Genomic DNA, 17971 nt, shown 5'->3' on the forward strand with positions numbered 1-17971 from the left:
TTTGATTAGGAGACAACCTGTGGATAATAAGATGGGGAGGAGAGTAACACAGTAAAAGAAAAACGAAACAATATGTAGACAAAAAGGACAATGAATATGAAAATAAAAGATAGACATTACATACCCATAGCCAGTAATTAAAGAGAAAGTGGCTGGGGCTATACGGTCATTGAAAGTGACCAATATCAAACGGCTAGCGTTACTCTTCGAGTTCGGTTTCCAGATGTTTAAGTCAGTTTCTTCAGAAACATACCACCAGTCTACTCGACCACTGCTTTTGCTTATATTTCCAGACCGGAAACCCAAATATATGTCAGGTTCTTCTTTTTCTTCTGCAATAAAAACAAAAATTTCTAGTACCAGAAAGTAATTACTGTAATCACCAATATCTTGAGCTGCTTATACCAACTGCAAATTCCCCTGAAAATCTTCAAACTAAGAGGAATTATAACGATTCTAGATCCTAAAAGAAACAGCACCACACAAACTAATCACCTTCTTATGCACACTTGCAAGAATTTTAAATATCATCAGCCTACAAATCCCACTTTACAACATTGGTTCAACCCTCTACATTTAACACCACATCCATTGGAGGGCGCATGGCTCAGTGGTCAGAGCATTGGGCTCACAATCATGAGGTAGTGACTTTGATTTCTGGACCAAGTTGTGTTTTTGAGCAAGGCACTTTATTTCACGTTGCTCCAGTTTGCTCAGCTGACAAAAAAGGAGTAATCCTGTGATGGACTGGCATCCAATCCAGGAGGAACATATACAACACAGAATTAAGGAAATTGACATTATGAGTTTATGGTTTGGGAAGGACCTTTGAGCCTTGTGTGTATGTGTGTGCGTGCGCGTGCGTGTGTGTGATTGTTTCTTGGCTACCAGAAGGTTAGCCCAGCAGCAGTAACTTTGATAGTAACAGTTATTTAAAATTTAAATTGTATACACATATTTCAACTTGTATAAATTAGTAAATCCAACACAAGTGTACAATAGCAAAGTTATAACTTACTCATCAAGGGATGTACAACCGAAACAATACCATTGTTCTGCAACCTCATAAACGGGTAGAACAGTTTTGGTATGGCGCTGAAATTAGAGAAAAAATAAAAAGACATATTTCTAAAGGTAATCACTTCATAAAAGTTTCTTTCCTTTTTATATATTTTGTACAGGTTATCTGGGTCATTATTTTCTCTTTAACCTTGTTGGAGTGGAATGAACTAGACCAGTGGTTCCTAAAGTGGGTGGTGCTGCTCCCCTGGCGGGCAGTGGAAAAATCCAGTAGGGCATTGACGAAAAGTGGGGGTAATAATGGGGTGGCCAATGGATGTAAAAACAAACAAAATAATGGGTTAATTAGGTTAAGTTTTATTTCTGAAATACAGCTGTTTTGAATTTGCTGCAGAAAGTGGTCTGTGTTTGTGGTGGTGGTTAGTAAGGGACGGTGTTAGGAATGCGGCCTGGGTACCAAGGGGGTGGCAGTCCAAAAACGTTTGGGAACCTCTGGACTAGGCTTGCCCAAAGTCTAGAAGAACAACACTCAGTTATGGAAGATGATCACACATGTGATTGGGGCCATCATTAAAAAATGGATTGAAGGGCCACGTATTCAAGTTTTACAATAAGCTGTATAAGTAAAAAAAAAAAAAAAAAAAAAAAAAAAAAATGAGAGCAGCCATTGTAGTTAGAATTTCTGGGAACATGGTTAGCTACTTCCTGACCTGGTGGGATACAAAACTTGGACAATCACTAGGAGAGGAAAAATCTATAATGGTGAAATTATTCAGTAGGTGTGTACTAAACTGTAAGACTTTAAAATGTGTGGTTGCAATTTTAGAAGCAGAGATTATTAAGGAAGATTTTCACTGCAACCTTGTGTGGATATGTGCAAGCTTTTTAATCCTCATTAATCCATGATATTTTTTGACTGAAGAGCTTTCCTTAAGCTTTCAGTCCACTTCAGAGAGGGAAAATATAACTTCTGCTTAAAGCATAGGATTTTAAAATTTAGTCACTGTTTTAATTGCTTCTTTCTGTTGCCAAATTGTCATCAAAAAGTTCCAAATAGTGTAGCAGATTATAACACCTAATTCACTTGTTGTCTGATTACTATTGCCTATAAATCTCGCCAGGAAAATAATAACTCATGTGGGCTGTTATTTCAACCAGAAGTGATTACCAGCAAGTTTTCATTGTTTTATTGTTACTTTGCACAAAAGTCATCTGCTCGTTTTGACAAAAACTAAATAATGAAATTTAAAATTCAGTCCGACTCTGAAGGATTTCATCCAAAATGACATTGACATGGAGATGCTTCATGTTAGAGTAAGACTTGCTCACGAATCACTAAGCTCATCAAATCCAGGCTGCTTGCTATGATAATAAGAAATATCTGACAAACTGTCTGTCTTTGTGAGATTCCATTAATGTGAAATTTCTAAGCTGACTGACAAGCTTAAAGATTTATTAAACATTCATCTTATGTCTTCTTGTAAGGAAGGAAATCCCATTTAAAGATTTTTATTCACAAAGCTTGTCAGTTGGCAGCAACCAACACCACCACCACCACCACCATCATCAACAGTATCAGTTGCAGTGGTGGTGGCATCAGTCACCATCATCATCATCGTCGTCATCGTCGTCATCACTACCCTTCTCTTCTGTCACTGAATGAATTTAAATACAGCTTTCTTTATCTGTTTGTTTGTTTTCATCTTTCTTTCTCTTCTACGCTTCCTTCCACTTTTACTTGTAAATGTGAAAGTCTGGCAATGCATCTTTATGAAGCCACTACTGACACCCTATACAGGAGCTTCCAAGGTTTTACACAAGACTGCCAAATATTTCACCTCCAAAACACACAGTAAATGAATGAGAAACTGTTAGCATTACAAGACTGAAGGAAAGATATTTACGCATGATGTCACCAGGTCCTGCATTACATCCTGTCCTCACCACATAGGTACCTCAATGAATCACTTGTCCATATCTTTCCATAATTCCTTCCTGAGTCACATAGATTCACAGGGCCAGTTTCCTGGATTCTCAGGTATAGACACTCCCCCTTGGAGAAGATACTATTTTGTTGCAGGAATGCTCATTTGGAATTAGATTTCTGTTATGCTAAGCATGTTACTATATCACCATTGTGGAAGAAGACTGATTTCAACATAATATTCATGGATGCTCAACAGATTCAGTGTAAATAGCATCCAGGATTACAGTTCATACTTCTTAATGTCAAAACAGAGCTTGTATATAAATTTTTACCACTTGAACTAGACACAGATGATACCCTCAAAAAGAAAAAAAAAAATGGGACGGTCATAGCTTCAAAGTCTTTGGTTATAATAGGTCTGCCTGGTGAGCACTGACCTGGGGCTGAACATCACTACGAACCGTAAACAATGCTATACATTATCCTACATGCATCTATTCATTATACAAAGATTTATGCATATGAAAAACATACAAAATAAAAAAAAATAAACACATTTGGTCAGACAATGAATTAATTAAGACTACTTACACCAGTTGACTTGAATTTCCACCACTGATGATTTGAGCAAGTTTGCTTGCGGTGTCATTGGTGAGCGTGACTTGAAACTGCTTAGAGAAGGTGCCTGGAGACTGAGGTGATCTCTTACCTCTGAAGAGAGAAAAGGGTGGAACAATCCTTTTAGTTAGTATAACAATCATCCTATAACAGATTACAGAATAACCTCCCATCAAACATGTACATGGACTCGGGAGGCTTGGATTTCTAACGAAGCAGACGATGACTTAACTCTGATGATACACTGTCATCATGTTTCTTAAGTAAAACTGGGACCCACTTTATCAATCTTGTCCTCCCCAAAACAATTAAAAACATACATTATATGGTTCTATAGAGCTATTGGCAACATGACCATCCCCAAATACAACAATAAAAAAACAATTGTTATATTTCAGGATGGTCATTTTTTTGTTTTTTTGCCAAATAAACACATGCACTATATATTCCATTCTTCATTCGTTTATATTACTGTTCTTATTTTATCTTATGTCCATTGTCTGGAAATCTTTCGTCACACATATGTGACCTTTTCAGTAACCCCTTAAAATAAGAACAGTAATAAACGAGTGAAGTACGTAAATATAGTGAGTGTGTTTATTTGACAGAAAGAAAAACAAAAAAAAAAAAATGACCATTCTGAAATATAACAATATCTGTTTTCAACACAAGGTTTCACATCAGGAATCTTGCAACACAAATTTGTAAACGTAAAAAAAAATCATGAAAAAAGCACTTACCTTGTAAACGAGACATCAAGATCCATGTCCATATGTTTGGCATCCATGAGGTCACGAATGAGTTTCTTCTGACTTGGTGGACTTATCCCCCACACAGATGTTGATTCGCCATTGATAGTGATTACTGTAATATCTTGTGGGTCATAGCTGGTTAGAAAACTGCTGGCCCTCTGTTTCGGAAGTATGTACGTATGTATAGATATAATTATTATATATGTAAAGAGTTAGCATGAATGTAAGACAGAGAGAAGAACAGAGACAACAGAAAGCAAAATAGGGATACTTTCAATTGGAAAAAAAGGAAGGATTCTGAATATTAGCATAAATCTTGAAACTAAAACATCTTACTAGCAATACGTGAACAAGATGAAAGCCCTCAAATCAATATATTAACCCTTTCAAAAGTTGAAAGTTGTTGGTAGTGTTTTATCTTTTACTTGTTCCAGTCAGACTGTGGCCATGCTGGGGCACTACCTTGAAGGGTTCGGTTGAACAAATTGATAACTCATAACTTACTTATTTTCTAAATCTGGTACCTATTCTATCAGTCTCTCTTGCTGAGCTGCTAATTGAACAATGCAACCATTACATCAATTTAAATGCAGTGCTATCTTCAGCTGCCCTGCATTTAAACTGATGTAAGGATTGCATTGTTCAATTAAATGGATCTGCTTGATGGTCGTACTGCACCATCACTGGATACCCTGTTGCTTATTTTGATTTTATTCACCTTATTTTGAGTTGTACAGATAATACCACACTAATTTTTGGTGCTTCAACTTACGTACCAAATTCCACTGAATCTCAGTTATACATATATATATATATATATATATATATATATATACATACACATGTGTGTGTTTGTGTTTGTCCTCCACACCACCTCTTGACAATTGGTCTTGGTTTGTTTATGACCCTGTTAGAATTTGTGGGGAGGGAAATAGTCAATCACATTGACTCCAGTACTTGACTGGTACTTATTTTATCGACCCTGAAAGGATGAAAGACAAAGTCAACCTTGGTGGAACATGAACTCAAAACACAAAGACAGACAAAATACCACTAAGCATTTCACCTGGCAAGCTAACGATTCAGTCAGTTTGCCACCTTAACAATGAAAATAATAATAATAATAATAATAATAATAATAATAATAATAATGGTAAAGAGCAATTGTGAATTAAAAAGCTGTATTAAGGACAAAATTGTCGCACATTGACTTACAGGAGTCGTATCGTAGAATTTGTGTAGAAGCTTGTATTGTGATTCATCTAATGCGAAAATGTCTGCTTGTTGTACCGTCATTTTGAACAGGGGCTGGAAAAAAAAAACAAGAAAAGTAAACATCCTGACTTACATTGTTCAGTTTTACAGATTCATGCAATATTCTTATTTTTCACATTTTACATTCCCACATTTATATACGATATCTCTGTATTTCAACATCTGTCAAAATACTCCTATAAAGCCTACAGTATACCCATACAGTATACCAATCCTTCATATGGGAAATGATAACATTTATTTCATCAACTAATAAAATTGTGAAGAGGAGGCACAAAAGCTCCATACTTCTTTGAAATTTAGTATCCATTAACCATTGATATCAATTTAACATCCAGTTCTACACTGCAGATTAATTTAATCTAACTCTTTAGTGTTCAAACTGGCTATATCCGGCCAAAATATTCTACCTGTTTTATATTCAAACTGGTCTGATCTGGCCTCTCACACCAACCCTACAATATCATTCTGAAAATTAACAGTTACTTCATCAAAATCTCTAAGCAATGTGAATAAAAAAGCATTACATTTGAAAAAGTAATGTGAATGCTAAAAGGCTTTTTTGAAAATATGCTAAATATCTGAAAAGAATTAGATTTAAAATTCATTAACAATATTAATTATACTTAGCCATGATAATTTAGAGAGAAAAGGCCTAAAAGATATTGAAAGGAAAAGTACACTTACTTGATAACCACCCAGGGAAATCCTGACGGTACATGTTTTGGGAGGATTTACTTCATAAACAGTGTTAGCAAAGGAAAATAGCACCAAGGGGAACCAGATGATGAAAATGATTAATAGTAGCAGCAGACCTCCTACTCCATATTTGATAGTTGACTTTCTCTTAAGAGCTCGAGGGGTAGGGTATGTCTGTAAGATAATAAACATTGTGATATATAACAATAATTTCAAAGGGTTTATCAACAAAAGTAACAGACATTTCAATGTTAAGTCTTCGTAGTACAACAATGTACTAGTCTTCAATGTTAAGTCTTCCTATAATTACTAGTACAACAATATCAACAACTCCAATCTATAGCGATCAACATCAATTGCAACAACAGCTACAAAACTGAGGTAATGTTAAAGATTATCATATTCATTTACATAGTATAGCAATAAAGGAACTGAGCCACCAACATCCTCGTTATATGTAGAGTGTTGGCACTGGAAATTTAAAATAAAGAACATGATGATGATGAATCAAATTAAAATTTTTTTTTTTTTAAACTTGACTGATTTTAACACAAAAATTAAATTTTAAAATAAATCATAATAACAGTCTTTTTTATAAGCTAAGAAAAACATGAACAAGACAAAAAAACTTACAGCTTCAGCATGCCGCCAACATTTCAGAACGAATATATTGGCATAGATATCTTCCATCTGTAACCAACTGCCCAATGCCAAAGTGGTGTCTGTCCACATCCAGTCCATGAGAGCACGAAGTTCCAAAAGGAATGGAATGACGAGAAACCTGAAACAATGAACAGCGTTGGTGGAGGCAGTAAGAAACCGGACAATGTCTCTGATACTTCTTTTACAACATTTTTACCACATCAGAATTGGTGAGATGTCTCCTATTTTTTCTATGTTGAAACAACTGTTTTCTCTTGCGATCACTAACCATCCCTCTCCATATTGAATATGGCTATTAGTGACACTGCCACTTCTCTGAATAGGTAACGTTCCTTCCCCCAGCAGTAGAAATGACAAGCTAAAAACTACTGGAAATTCTAGCAAATTCTTAGTCTAAATGTTTCCTGAATTGTATTTTCTGTAATCCGCCTCAGTCCAATTCTATATAATGTACAAGATATCAATGGTGGTAAACAGTAAGAAAGAGTAATCTACCTTGTTATTGATTTGAAGAAATTTATCGTCAGTTTTGGTCTAAATATGGGAGCAAATATTTTGTAGATGGTAAACCACAGAATTATACACATAATGGCACCTCACGGTTCAGATATGTCAACACCGATCATTCAGTCTATGTTAAATTAAGGGTCGAGACAAGATGTAGCAGAAAAGAATAGAGGAAAGCTCTTAAAGTGCTTACCCTTTAAACAGGAACAAGTTGAGGTATGAATAGTTTTTAGTTAAGAAGTTTCCAAGAATCCTGGTTGGATAACCTGAACGAATCTGATGTGCAGACAGAGCAAAATAGATGCATTTCACAAAGTACCACAACATTGCTGGAACGTTTTTGATAAACATTCTGAAAACACAATAAATCAAAACAAGAAAAACAACATTAGAAGACTATATGCGATGGGAATTGCGTAGAAAGAGGGAGAATGTAAAAATGGAAGAAGAGAATAAAGAGAAACATGAAAGAGAAAAGAGAGCTAGAGAGACAAAGATATGGGTTTCTGTGTTTATCCTTGCTTATGGTCTTGCATGTTGGGTAAGGACTGAAAGAGTACTGTCACAGGTACAAGCATCTGAAACGGGGTTCCTCTAAAGCGGTACACCAGATGACATCTCATCGGGTGAAGAATGCTGTCCTAGAACAGGAACAATTGCAGAGAGTCATCCTAACCAACAGAGTGACAGTTACTCCCAGTGACCTTCCCAGGACCAGAAGGTGGAGAAGATGGAGTACTGGAGAGTGTAAAAATAGAGAAAGGAGACAATAAAGGTAAATGTGAAATAGAAAAGAACAATAAAAAGAAAGAATGAAGTCAGCTCACCTGTTTGTAATTGCTGGTAGGATGAAGAAGAGCCAGATATGAACAATAATGACAAGGGAGACTTGGAAAATGAATTTCCCATGGACACATTTACGAAGAAACAGAGCACGGTCAATGATGATGAACATAAATTGGACAACCAACATCACAAGAAATGGAATTGGAACCTGGAAAGAGAGAAATTTGAGGTTTGTTAGTAACTGCTCAATTTCCAAATTACTTGACTGGAGGATACAGAGAAATTGTAATGAAGTAAGAAGAGGCCGGCATGCATGGGCGACTGCTGGTCTTCCATAAACAATCTTGCCCGGACTTGTGCCTGGGAGGGTAACTTTCTAGGTGCAATCCCATGGTCAGTCATGACCGAAGGGGGGTCTCAGCACACATGTTCTACTATTTATGTGATAGTAGTTGGCTGGAATGGTCAATATTATAACTAGTTTAGAAACTATTTAAGTAATTCACAACTCATCCATCTCAGCAACGTTTAACAGAGAAATGGTGGCGGCATCTCTACCAGTATATTGAATGTTAGGAAAATATTGGACCTTACTGAAAAGATGAACAATACTTGAACCAGAGGCTGGAATAAATAATGGTTAGGAATCAATATAACATAAGGTTAATTGAAGACTTACTCGGTTTTCTTCAAGATATGTTGTAACACTTCCTTCACCAGATTGCTGCCAAATTGAAAGAATACCAATATCAGCCATAGAATAAAACAGTAATTCAATAGAATATGGCTATCAATAGCAAAACATTTAATTCTATATTTCTGAGATGAAATATTTATATTATGTATACTGTTTATATTAGTTGGACTGATGTCCTCATCTTCATTGCTGCTTTCAATACATTTTTCGGTTATTGTACGCTTTGGCCTTTTCCGAGTGTCTTGTATTGAACTTGGTTGCTGCAGTGGAATTTTGAACCAATACAAGAGCCAAGTGCAACACAAGACACCTGAAGAAGACAGAAGCATGCACAACAGCTGAAACACAAGAAAAATCAACAATCAAGATGAGGACACCAGTCTGATTAATACAAACAGTTGACATAACAAAAAAATATACCTGGTGTAATGTAACATAAAACACATACATTGATAAAATCAGTTACACATAGGCCCCATGGTGGGCACAAGCAGTAGAGTGTTAAGGATTGAACATAAGTTACAGAATAATCTCCCTTGCAACAAGCATAGTTACCTCTCTTGGAAATATTCACAATAGCAACATGGCATTCACCGTTTGTTTTCTTAGCATCAGGCACCGTAAATATTTCCCACCCACTCAGTGGTTTATGCTTTAAAATCGTAAATACATCTCATATAAGATCCGGCAATAACAAATTGTCTGATATCATTGCTGAGATATCCACAGTTGTCACCTAAAATCTCACTAAACTCTAGTTTTAGTTTTAACTAATTTTAATAAACTTCAAGTCAAGTATTTAGCCCATTTTAATCAACTTTATTTCGTAAACAAATCTGAGACATTGAGCACACACTACAAATTATTATCATCCATAATAAAGGCAATGATGGTAGTGGTAGTGGTGGTGGGGGGTGTAGGGGTCATCTTCCATACATCTCTGACGGTCTGGGGAAAGGCATGAACATCACTATTTTAGGCTTTATCTTTTATCCTTTCTTTTACTTCTTTCAGTCATTTGACTGTGGCCCTGTTGGGGCACCACCTTGAAATTTTAATCGAATATATCGACTCCAGTACTTATTTTTTTTAAAGCCTGATACTCTATCGATCTCTGTTGCTGAACTGCTAAGTTATGGGGACATAAACACACCAGCACCGGTTGTCAAGCAGTAATGGAGAACAAACGCAGAAACGATGACACACATACATAAATATATATATATATATATATATATATATATATATATATATATACACGATGGGTTTCTTTCCATTTCCATCCACCAAATCCACTCACAAGGCTTCGGTCAGCTCAAGGCTATAGAGAAAAAACACTTGTCCAAGATGCCATGCAGTGGGACTGAACTCGGAAACATGTTGTTGGGAAGCAAGCTTCTTACCACACAACCACGCCTGCTTGATTCTTTTTTTTTTTAAATCTGAATCTTTATTTCTGTATATCTTGAACAAGAAAGTTCAATTAGTAAAGAGATTTGGCAAAAATTAATTTTTTAAAAATAAAACAGAGAAGGTAACAAACGTTTGGGAGACTGAGCTTTGATAGAGAAATGGTGTTACTTACAACAGGTCCGAAGGCCCAATATCCAAAGACAACAATGAGGAAGGCCAAAAAGTCACAGACAAACATTGGTGCATATACATCGACAACTGCATTGTAGGCAGAGTTGGTCATTTGGCGATAGAAATTCTGGAATGGTTTCATAACCGATACAAACCTGCAACATATAAGCAAACAATATTTACATCATGCAATTATATGTTATACACACTGATATATTATAAGTACATGTGGGAGAGAGGTAAAACAGAGATGTTATAAATGTATACAAATGAAAACTTGGAAAGAATTTATTCAATTGGCAACATGATCAAAAGTTCAAAACACTTCTTTTCCATCTTGCTTGGAACTTCTCTAATGATGATAACATGATAAAAATATCTCAGTCTACATTCGCATATACGCACAAGACCAAAGTCAGTTAGTTCTCTCAGACGCTGTGAATGCAAGATTACACAGGCTGTGACAACATATTCAGACGAAGCCAGCATTGAATGATGGGTGTATGATGGTGATGGTGATGAGATGGGGCAAGGTGGAAAAAATAAAGGAAATTATTCAGGTGGGGATGAAACTGGATCTGCTGGAGGAACAAGAAATGAGACGTGACATCCAGGTTGTGAAAACAACAGCAATAAATTAATGTTAATTGGATCCACTTCAGTTTATTTATCAAAGAATCAACACAACACCACATAAGAGACATTAAGAGGTATATATAAGGAAGAAGAAAAAAAGGATCTAGTGCCACCATTAATTTATACACATAAGAGGTTGCAGATTCAGCTAGGGGCTTACCAAAGACTTCAGTGAGAAAAACATAGACAACACAATAAAGAACCTAATGAAGGAGGCAAAAGTGTATAAAAAAAGTGTTGTGTGTCAGTCAAACAAAACTCTTATAAAAAGCTACCAAAACCTAAAATCCTTAATATACAGAGACAGACAGATGGGTAGGTAATGTTAAAAAATATCCCACACAAGTCAGGAGACATAGAAAAATAATAAAAGAAGATGTTATTCCCTTTACATTACAATCAATTAATTTCAAAGTATATTGTTACAAACAAAACATTTCAAAATACATTATTACATATTCCAAAGTATCTTTATGTATATCCAAAACAAATTACTGCATTTCAAAATTACGTGTTCCAAAGTACATTTCTACATTTAAATAATTTCAAAATTTATTATTAAACACTCCAAAGCACATAATTACAAAAGTACATAATTAAATATTACAAAGAACATAATTACAAACTGGTTTTGCATCTTACAGGAGATATTCATTGCAGTGTGTGTCATTACACACATACATTGCAATGAATATCCAGTCAATGTTAAATTATGATAGGTGGTTAAATTTGACCTTCTTGAGACTAAAACAAATCTGATAGGATAAATGTTTGGCTGGACAACCTTCCTGTTCTTTTGTCATTCACTCTAGCTACACGTATATCACTTTATCTGTCTCTTTTAAACCTAAAAAGCACGGTCAGTTTATTTATATAAGCAAGTGTAGCTGGTGATAAGAAAATGAAGCAGGGGAAACCAGATAGAATGGTATATCTAAACCTATGGAATGTTAAATGTTGCAGTAACAGAGGAGGGTGGATACTGAAGGGGATGAGGGATTACCCGACACCGCAGACAAAATATCTTACCTTGTTTCAAGAACTGTCAAAATACTGAAGAGCAAAAGCAAAGAAAATATCACAAACATAGAAGCAACAGCCATATGCAATGACTTTTTGGAAAGAGGTCAACAATAAACAATGCAAAGCTTTATTGAACGGTTACAAAATAAAATTTGTCAACACAATCATCATCTCTTTTCATCCATAAATTCATCTGCGTCATCGTTGTCATCCTGAATCTTCCACCCTTAACACCTACATTGTCAATCGCAACCAGAGACCCAGTTACATTCTTATTCTACCTAATCACATTAGTTCTTTTTTGCCTCAGATGGTCACATCTCTCCACCATCTTCATATTAGGTTCCTGTACATTACTGCCTGTTGTAAATATTCAAGTACATCAGTCTGAAAGTACTTTCATAGACGTGGATAATTGCCATCCTTTGCCAACAGACTTGGCTCACATCCGGTTGTGGGAGAGGATGGCGTTTAAACAGCATCCCAGTTAATATTTAGCACATTTTTATTAAAATTAATTACTGTGTAATTTGAAGCCTCATTATATGTAGGTGGATCTGTGTGATGAAGCCACTATTTAGCAGAGCTCTGTTAGTAAGGTATTTCCTTGTCAAAAGTATCCTAAGAAGAAGAAAGATTAGGGACACTATGGGATTTCTGAAAATGCTAGTGGGATAATAAGAAAGTCTATGAACCCCTTAGCATTCAGATTTCTTTGTCAAATCTATTGCTTATTTATTCTCATGGTTTTGCTCCAGGATTGCCACAGTCAAATGACTGAAACAAGTAAAAGAGTAAAAGAGATAAAAGAGAAAATGTTTATTCAAATACATCTTTATCTATCCTGAAATATAGTTGTTTTATTGTATCCCAAAACTGTCCTGAAAACTCTTTGTCTCATAATCCCAAAAGTTCACCTAAAGTGGCTTACAGACAAACTGAAATACACAGAATAACATAAGTAACTATAATGTGATGTGTAAAGCATATCCTCACCAGACAAAATGCAGAAACAATCCTAGCTTTACCCATTCCCATTTATAACCACAAATTTCTTGGGAGAAAAACAAAACAAACTTCATTAATTTGCAATCCCTTCTGATGATTGTACTTCACGAAGGGTTTAAGAAAATCAAAATAAAAATCCTTACTTTTTCTTCTGTACAGTTTCTTCTGCAGGTTCAGGCTCCAGTGTGGTAATATGGGGACTGTTGTCCTTAGGGTCTTGAGTAACTATCATCTTCTTTTTCAAAGGAACATCAACTTCTGACTCCTGGCCAGCATCAAAGTCATATTCCTGCTTTTCGGGGACAGCAGCAGCAGCAGCAAACTTCCTTTCCTGTGAGAGACAAATAAACAACACCTAAAATCAGTGAAATTTCTGATGGATAAACCCAACATCACAAAGTGTTTCCAGCCCATAGCCAACTGTTGAATTCAGTCTTCCGATTCTCTTCCCCACCCCCACCCATTGATAGGAAAACCCAGCAATGCAAAAATGGCATATAAACCCCAGCACATCATGGAAGTCTGTCTTTCTTCTGATTCAAAGAAATCAGGAATCATTAGGTAAAAAGTAAAGGTAAAGTTACCTTCTCGAACCATACTGACTCACAAGGACCAGTTTCCCAGTTTCATGGCATATATATTCATTCCCCACCTGGATGGGATGCCAGTCCATCACAGGCTTACTCACTTTTGCCAACTGAATGGAACAACATGAAATGAAGTGTTTTTGCTCAAGAACACAACACATTGTCTGTTCCAGGAACTGAAACCACAATCTGACAATCAGGAGTCCAACATGCTAACCACTAAGACTGCCATTGTTGCAATAACTCCTCCCATATAAAAATACACCTCATGTTCATCAGTGATAAGGGGACAAACAAACACAAAGATACACATACGTAGATATATACATACACACACACCAATATATACACACACACACATATATATATATATATATATATATATATATATATATATACACACAATGAGCTCCTTTCAGTTTCCATCTCTCGAATCCACTCACAAAGCTTTGATCAGCCTGAGGCTATAGTAGAAGACACTTGCCCAAGGTGTAACAGTGGGACTGAACCCAAGACCACATGGTTGGGAAGCAAGCTTCTTACCACACAGCCATGATGCCTGTGCCTATATATATATATATATATATATATGTGCTTCCCTCTACCAAATCCACTCATAAGGTTTTGGTCAGCCCATGGCTATAATAGAAATCACTTGCCTGAGATGGCATGCAGTGAGATTGAACCCCAAAACCAAGTGATCGGGAAGCAACCTTCCTATCACCCATGCAAGCCAAGCCAGTGTCACTGAGAAAATTTAAAAAGCAAAGTGATTTACTCACATCATGCATCTGTGGAGATGCTGGAGGACTTAGTTCCTTTCCTTCGGCTTTTGCCAGATCAGCTGTGATGTCTTCAGCATCTTTCCACAAGCCATAACGCTACAACACAGCAATTCATTTAATTAGATACATGTTTTTATTGCAGCACAAACTGAGTCGTCTTGTTCATGGAGCCAACATTCAATATAAATTATGAATTTTTAATCGAAGCAAACAGAAATCTAAATGCTTTTTTAATTACTTTTAAATGCTTTTTTTATGATGAATTTTCCTTTACAGTGAAATTTCTTAAGGTGAATTTTCTAGACATGGAAACAAAGTATGAGTGAAAGTGTGAAGAAATGCGTGTTATTTATCAAAGTCCTCTTGGTGACTGCATTCTACAATAGACCTCCCATATACACACATTTGCTGTAATCCAGTAGAATAAGAGGAATAAATCAAGAATGTCACATACCTTCAAAATGGTTCTGTGTATAAAGAGAACTAAAAGCAAGGCAAGATCATACATTGCATAGTAATCTTGCTTCTCAATACCCAAGATTCGTGGTGGCCAAAATGGATTGTTTTTCCAGTTTTTAGAATTGTCGTCATCATTCCAAGGAAAGAATGTAAACTGGAACAAGTATTTTAATACGACTATAGCCTGTAAGTAAGAAGAAAAAAACCCATTTAAATCTCACTGTAACTGACTTAAATAAGTGATAACAAAATTAAATCTAATGTGCATTTGTCATTCTGGAAACAGAACTAATACAATACAGGATTATAAAAGTCAAACTTATTCACTATTTCATCAACCCTGAAGGGATGAAAAGCAAAGTCAGCCTTGGTGGAATTTGAACACAGAATGTAAAGACGGACGAAATATGGCCAAGCATTTTGCCTGGCATGCTAGCAATTCTGCCAGCTTGTTGTTTTAGTAATTATAATAATAATAATAATAATAATCCTTTTTCCTGGAGGCACAAGGCCTCAGATTTAGCAGGAGGGGACTAGTCAATCATATCGACCCCAATGTTTCACTGGTGCTTGATTTATTGACCCATAAAGCAACAAAGGCAAAGTCGAACTTGGCGAAATTTGAAATATAACAACAACAACAATAATAATAAAAATAATAATGATAATTATCTACCTCAGTATAGGTGATAACGGTGACCCAGAATGTCTTGGATGGTCGAGGAACAGATAGCATTCCCCAGAGAAAGACCATAATTGGCAGAGGCATGGAGAGCAGACTAGCAGACATCATTTGGTTGAGAACGATGAGAAAATAGCAAACCAACTCGGAGCGAGAGATGAGCATGTAATAGTAAGCTACGAGTAATCTGTAGAACACTGGCTGGGCTAACTCGAATTCATTTTCTTCTTCAGCATTGTCAATGTCTTGCAAACTGGAAAAAATATGGAAAAAAAGAAATAATCAAAAACTCATCACTATTGAATAAAATTATCATTAGGCTGTGTGGTAAGTAGCTGTGGTAAGTAGCTTGCTTACGAACCACATGGTTCCGGATTCAGTCCCACTGCGTGGCACTTTGGGTAAGTGTTTTCTACTATAGCCTCGGGCTGACCAAAACCTTGTGACTGGATTTAGTAGATGGAAACAAAAAGAAGCCTGTCGTATATATGTGTGTGTGTGTGTGTGTGTGTGTGTGTGTGTGCATATGTTTGTGTGTATGTTTGTCCCCCCAACATCACTTGACAACCGATGCTGTTGTGTTTACGTCCCTGTAACTTAGCAGTTCGGCAAAAGAGACCGATAGAATAAGTACTAGGCTTACAAAGAATAAGTCCTGGGGTCGATTTTTTTTCGACTAAAGGCTGTGCTCCAGCATTGCCGCAGTCAAAAGACTGAAACAAGTAAAAGAGTAAAAGAGAGTAAAAAGATGATTAAACATTTGAAATAAGCCATTAAACATTTAACTTATTTTCTAGCATACAAATCAATTCTAGTAAATAGTGTAAACATGTAAGATAAACATTCAAATGTCGTCACTATTTTTCCTAATCCTGCTGCATTTCACATGGAATTTTTGGTCCTTCAACCATTGTCTTGGTGTTTAAGTCGACTGTAAATTTGGGTCAGAAATATTCAACTGGTATGTTGGAAAATACAGTATTAACCAATTAACAAAGAGAAAGTCTTGTTTCCCATTTAAAAAAGCAAAAGAAAAAACAGTTGAACATAGAAGAGGAGATGGAAAATGCTTAATACTAATAAAGACATGTAATAAAGGCACATGTATGGAAAAGACTTGTGAATCAAATACTGGGTACTGCTCTGGATTTTAATTTTATACTGGCAAAAGAGACAGTAATAAATCCAGTAATGTGCACAACTCTTCTATAATAATATTTTGTTGTATACCCAATTGTATATTAGCTAATAACCCATTTTCTGTAGCGATGTTTGAACAAAAATTTTAATAATTTTATATTTTGTTGAATTTACCTGTATTTACCTGTAATTAAAGTCACTTTGTGACAAAAATTTTGGTATAGAATTGGTTGAGAACCTTTCGTTAATTTATCTTCCAAAAATCACATTAATATGTTGATAAATAAAAAAGTTAGAGTTGTTTAATGAAACCAGCCTAAATTTATGATTATGTTAGAAATTAATTGAAACACATATGGGGTGTAATTTGGTTAGAAATATGGTAACGAAAGGGTTAAAGTGTGGACTGAATGCTTTTTATGTGGCATCAGTATCCGTAGGGTCACCAAGTAACGTTGGAAGCGGGGATCTTGAGTCAGACAATGAAAGGTTAGAGCGAAACAGGTGTCTAGCTATAGTGGAGGTCCATGGTTACCCAGAGAGAGAGAGAGAGAGAGGGAGGGAGAAGAGAGGAGGGAGGGAGGATGAGAGAGAGGGGAAATAGAGAAAGAGGACAGAAACAGGGGTGCTGATGTAGGAGATACTTGATTACTTAGTCAGAGGGAAGAGCAAGGGAAAGAGAGAGAGAAAGTGAGAAGGAGTAGAAAACAGCAAAAGTGCAAGAGAGAACAGGGGAGAGATGGCGGCGAAGTTCCGGGGTATACTCACAAGTGATGGAATAGAAAATTTGCTGAAGAGGTCACAGTTGTGTGACGAAAGTTTTCCAGACAATGGACAAGATAAAATAAGAACAATAATATATGAGTGAAGAGTGAATACATAGTGCATGTGTTTATTTGGCAAGGAAAAAAATGACCATCCTGAAATATAGGTTATCCTATATCTAAATTACATATAACAGTTATCCTGTATATATATTATATATAACAGTTATCCAATATATATCATACATGGAGGTACCCAAAAGTAACTGGAAACGTTCTCTGTGTGACAAGCCTGTAGTAAGTTCAGTAATCCAATATTTATTATATATAGCAGTAATCTAATACATATATATAGCAGT

The 17971-nt window shown here is 35.9% G+C and overlaps 1 protein-coding gene across 13 annotated transcripts in view; it reads right to left on the reverse strand.

The window, feature by feature from the left end:
• Positions 1-17971, reverse strand: part of LOC106877583 (piezo-type mechanosensitive ion channel component 1) — a 138948-nt gene that overhangs the window by 17830 nt on the left and 103147 nt on the right. For 8 of the 13 annotated variants that reach the window (XM_089337960.1, XM_052975089.2, XM_089337962.1 and 5 more), the window contains 16 exons: positions 15703-15961; positions 15022-15210; positions 14565-14663; positions 13339-13526; positions 12194-12217; positions 10530-10683; positions 8927-8971; positions 8289-8455; positions 7655-7813; positions 6925-7072; positions 6280-6465; positions 5533-5625; positions 4306-4475; positions 3539-3658; positions 1019-1095; positions 125-332 (listed from right to left, as the gene is read on the reverse strand). In XM_089337960.1, the coding sequence (XP_089194086.1) occupies positions 125-332; positions 1019-1095; positions 3539-3658; positions 4306-4475; positions 5533-5625; positions 6280-6465; positions 6925-7072; positions 7655-7813; positions 8289-8455; positions 8927-8971; positions 10530-10683; positions 12194-12217; positions 13339-13526; positions 14565-14663; positions 15022-15210; positions 15703-15961 (2286 nt within the window). The remainder of the gene's footprint in view (positions 1-124; positions 333-1018; positions 1096-3538; positions 3659-4305; positions 4476-5532; positions 5626-6279; positions 6466-6924; positions 7073-7654; positions 7814-8288; positions 8456-8926; positions 8972-10529; positions 10684-12193; positions 12218-13338; positions 13527-14564; positions 14664-15021; positions 15211-15702; positions 15962-17971) is intronic. The other 5 variants (XM_089337961.1, XM_089337959.1, XM_052975093.2 and 2 more) reach the window with 1 other exon arrangement.

The sequence above is a fragment of the Octopus bimaculoides genome, chromosome 20 (genome assembly GCF_046866305.1).
Source record: "Octopus bimaculoides isolate indiv1 chromosome 20, ASM4686630v1, whole genome shotgun sequence".
In the NCBI taxonomy this organism is placed as follows: domain Eukaryota; kingdom Metazoa; phylum Mollusca; class Cephalopoda; order Octopoda; family Octopodidae; genus Octopus; species Octopus bimaculoides.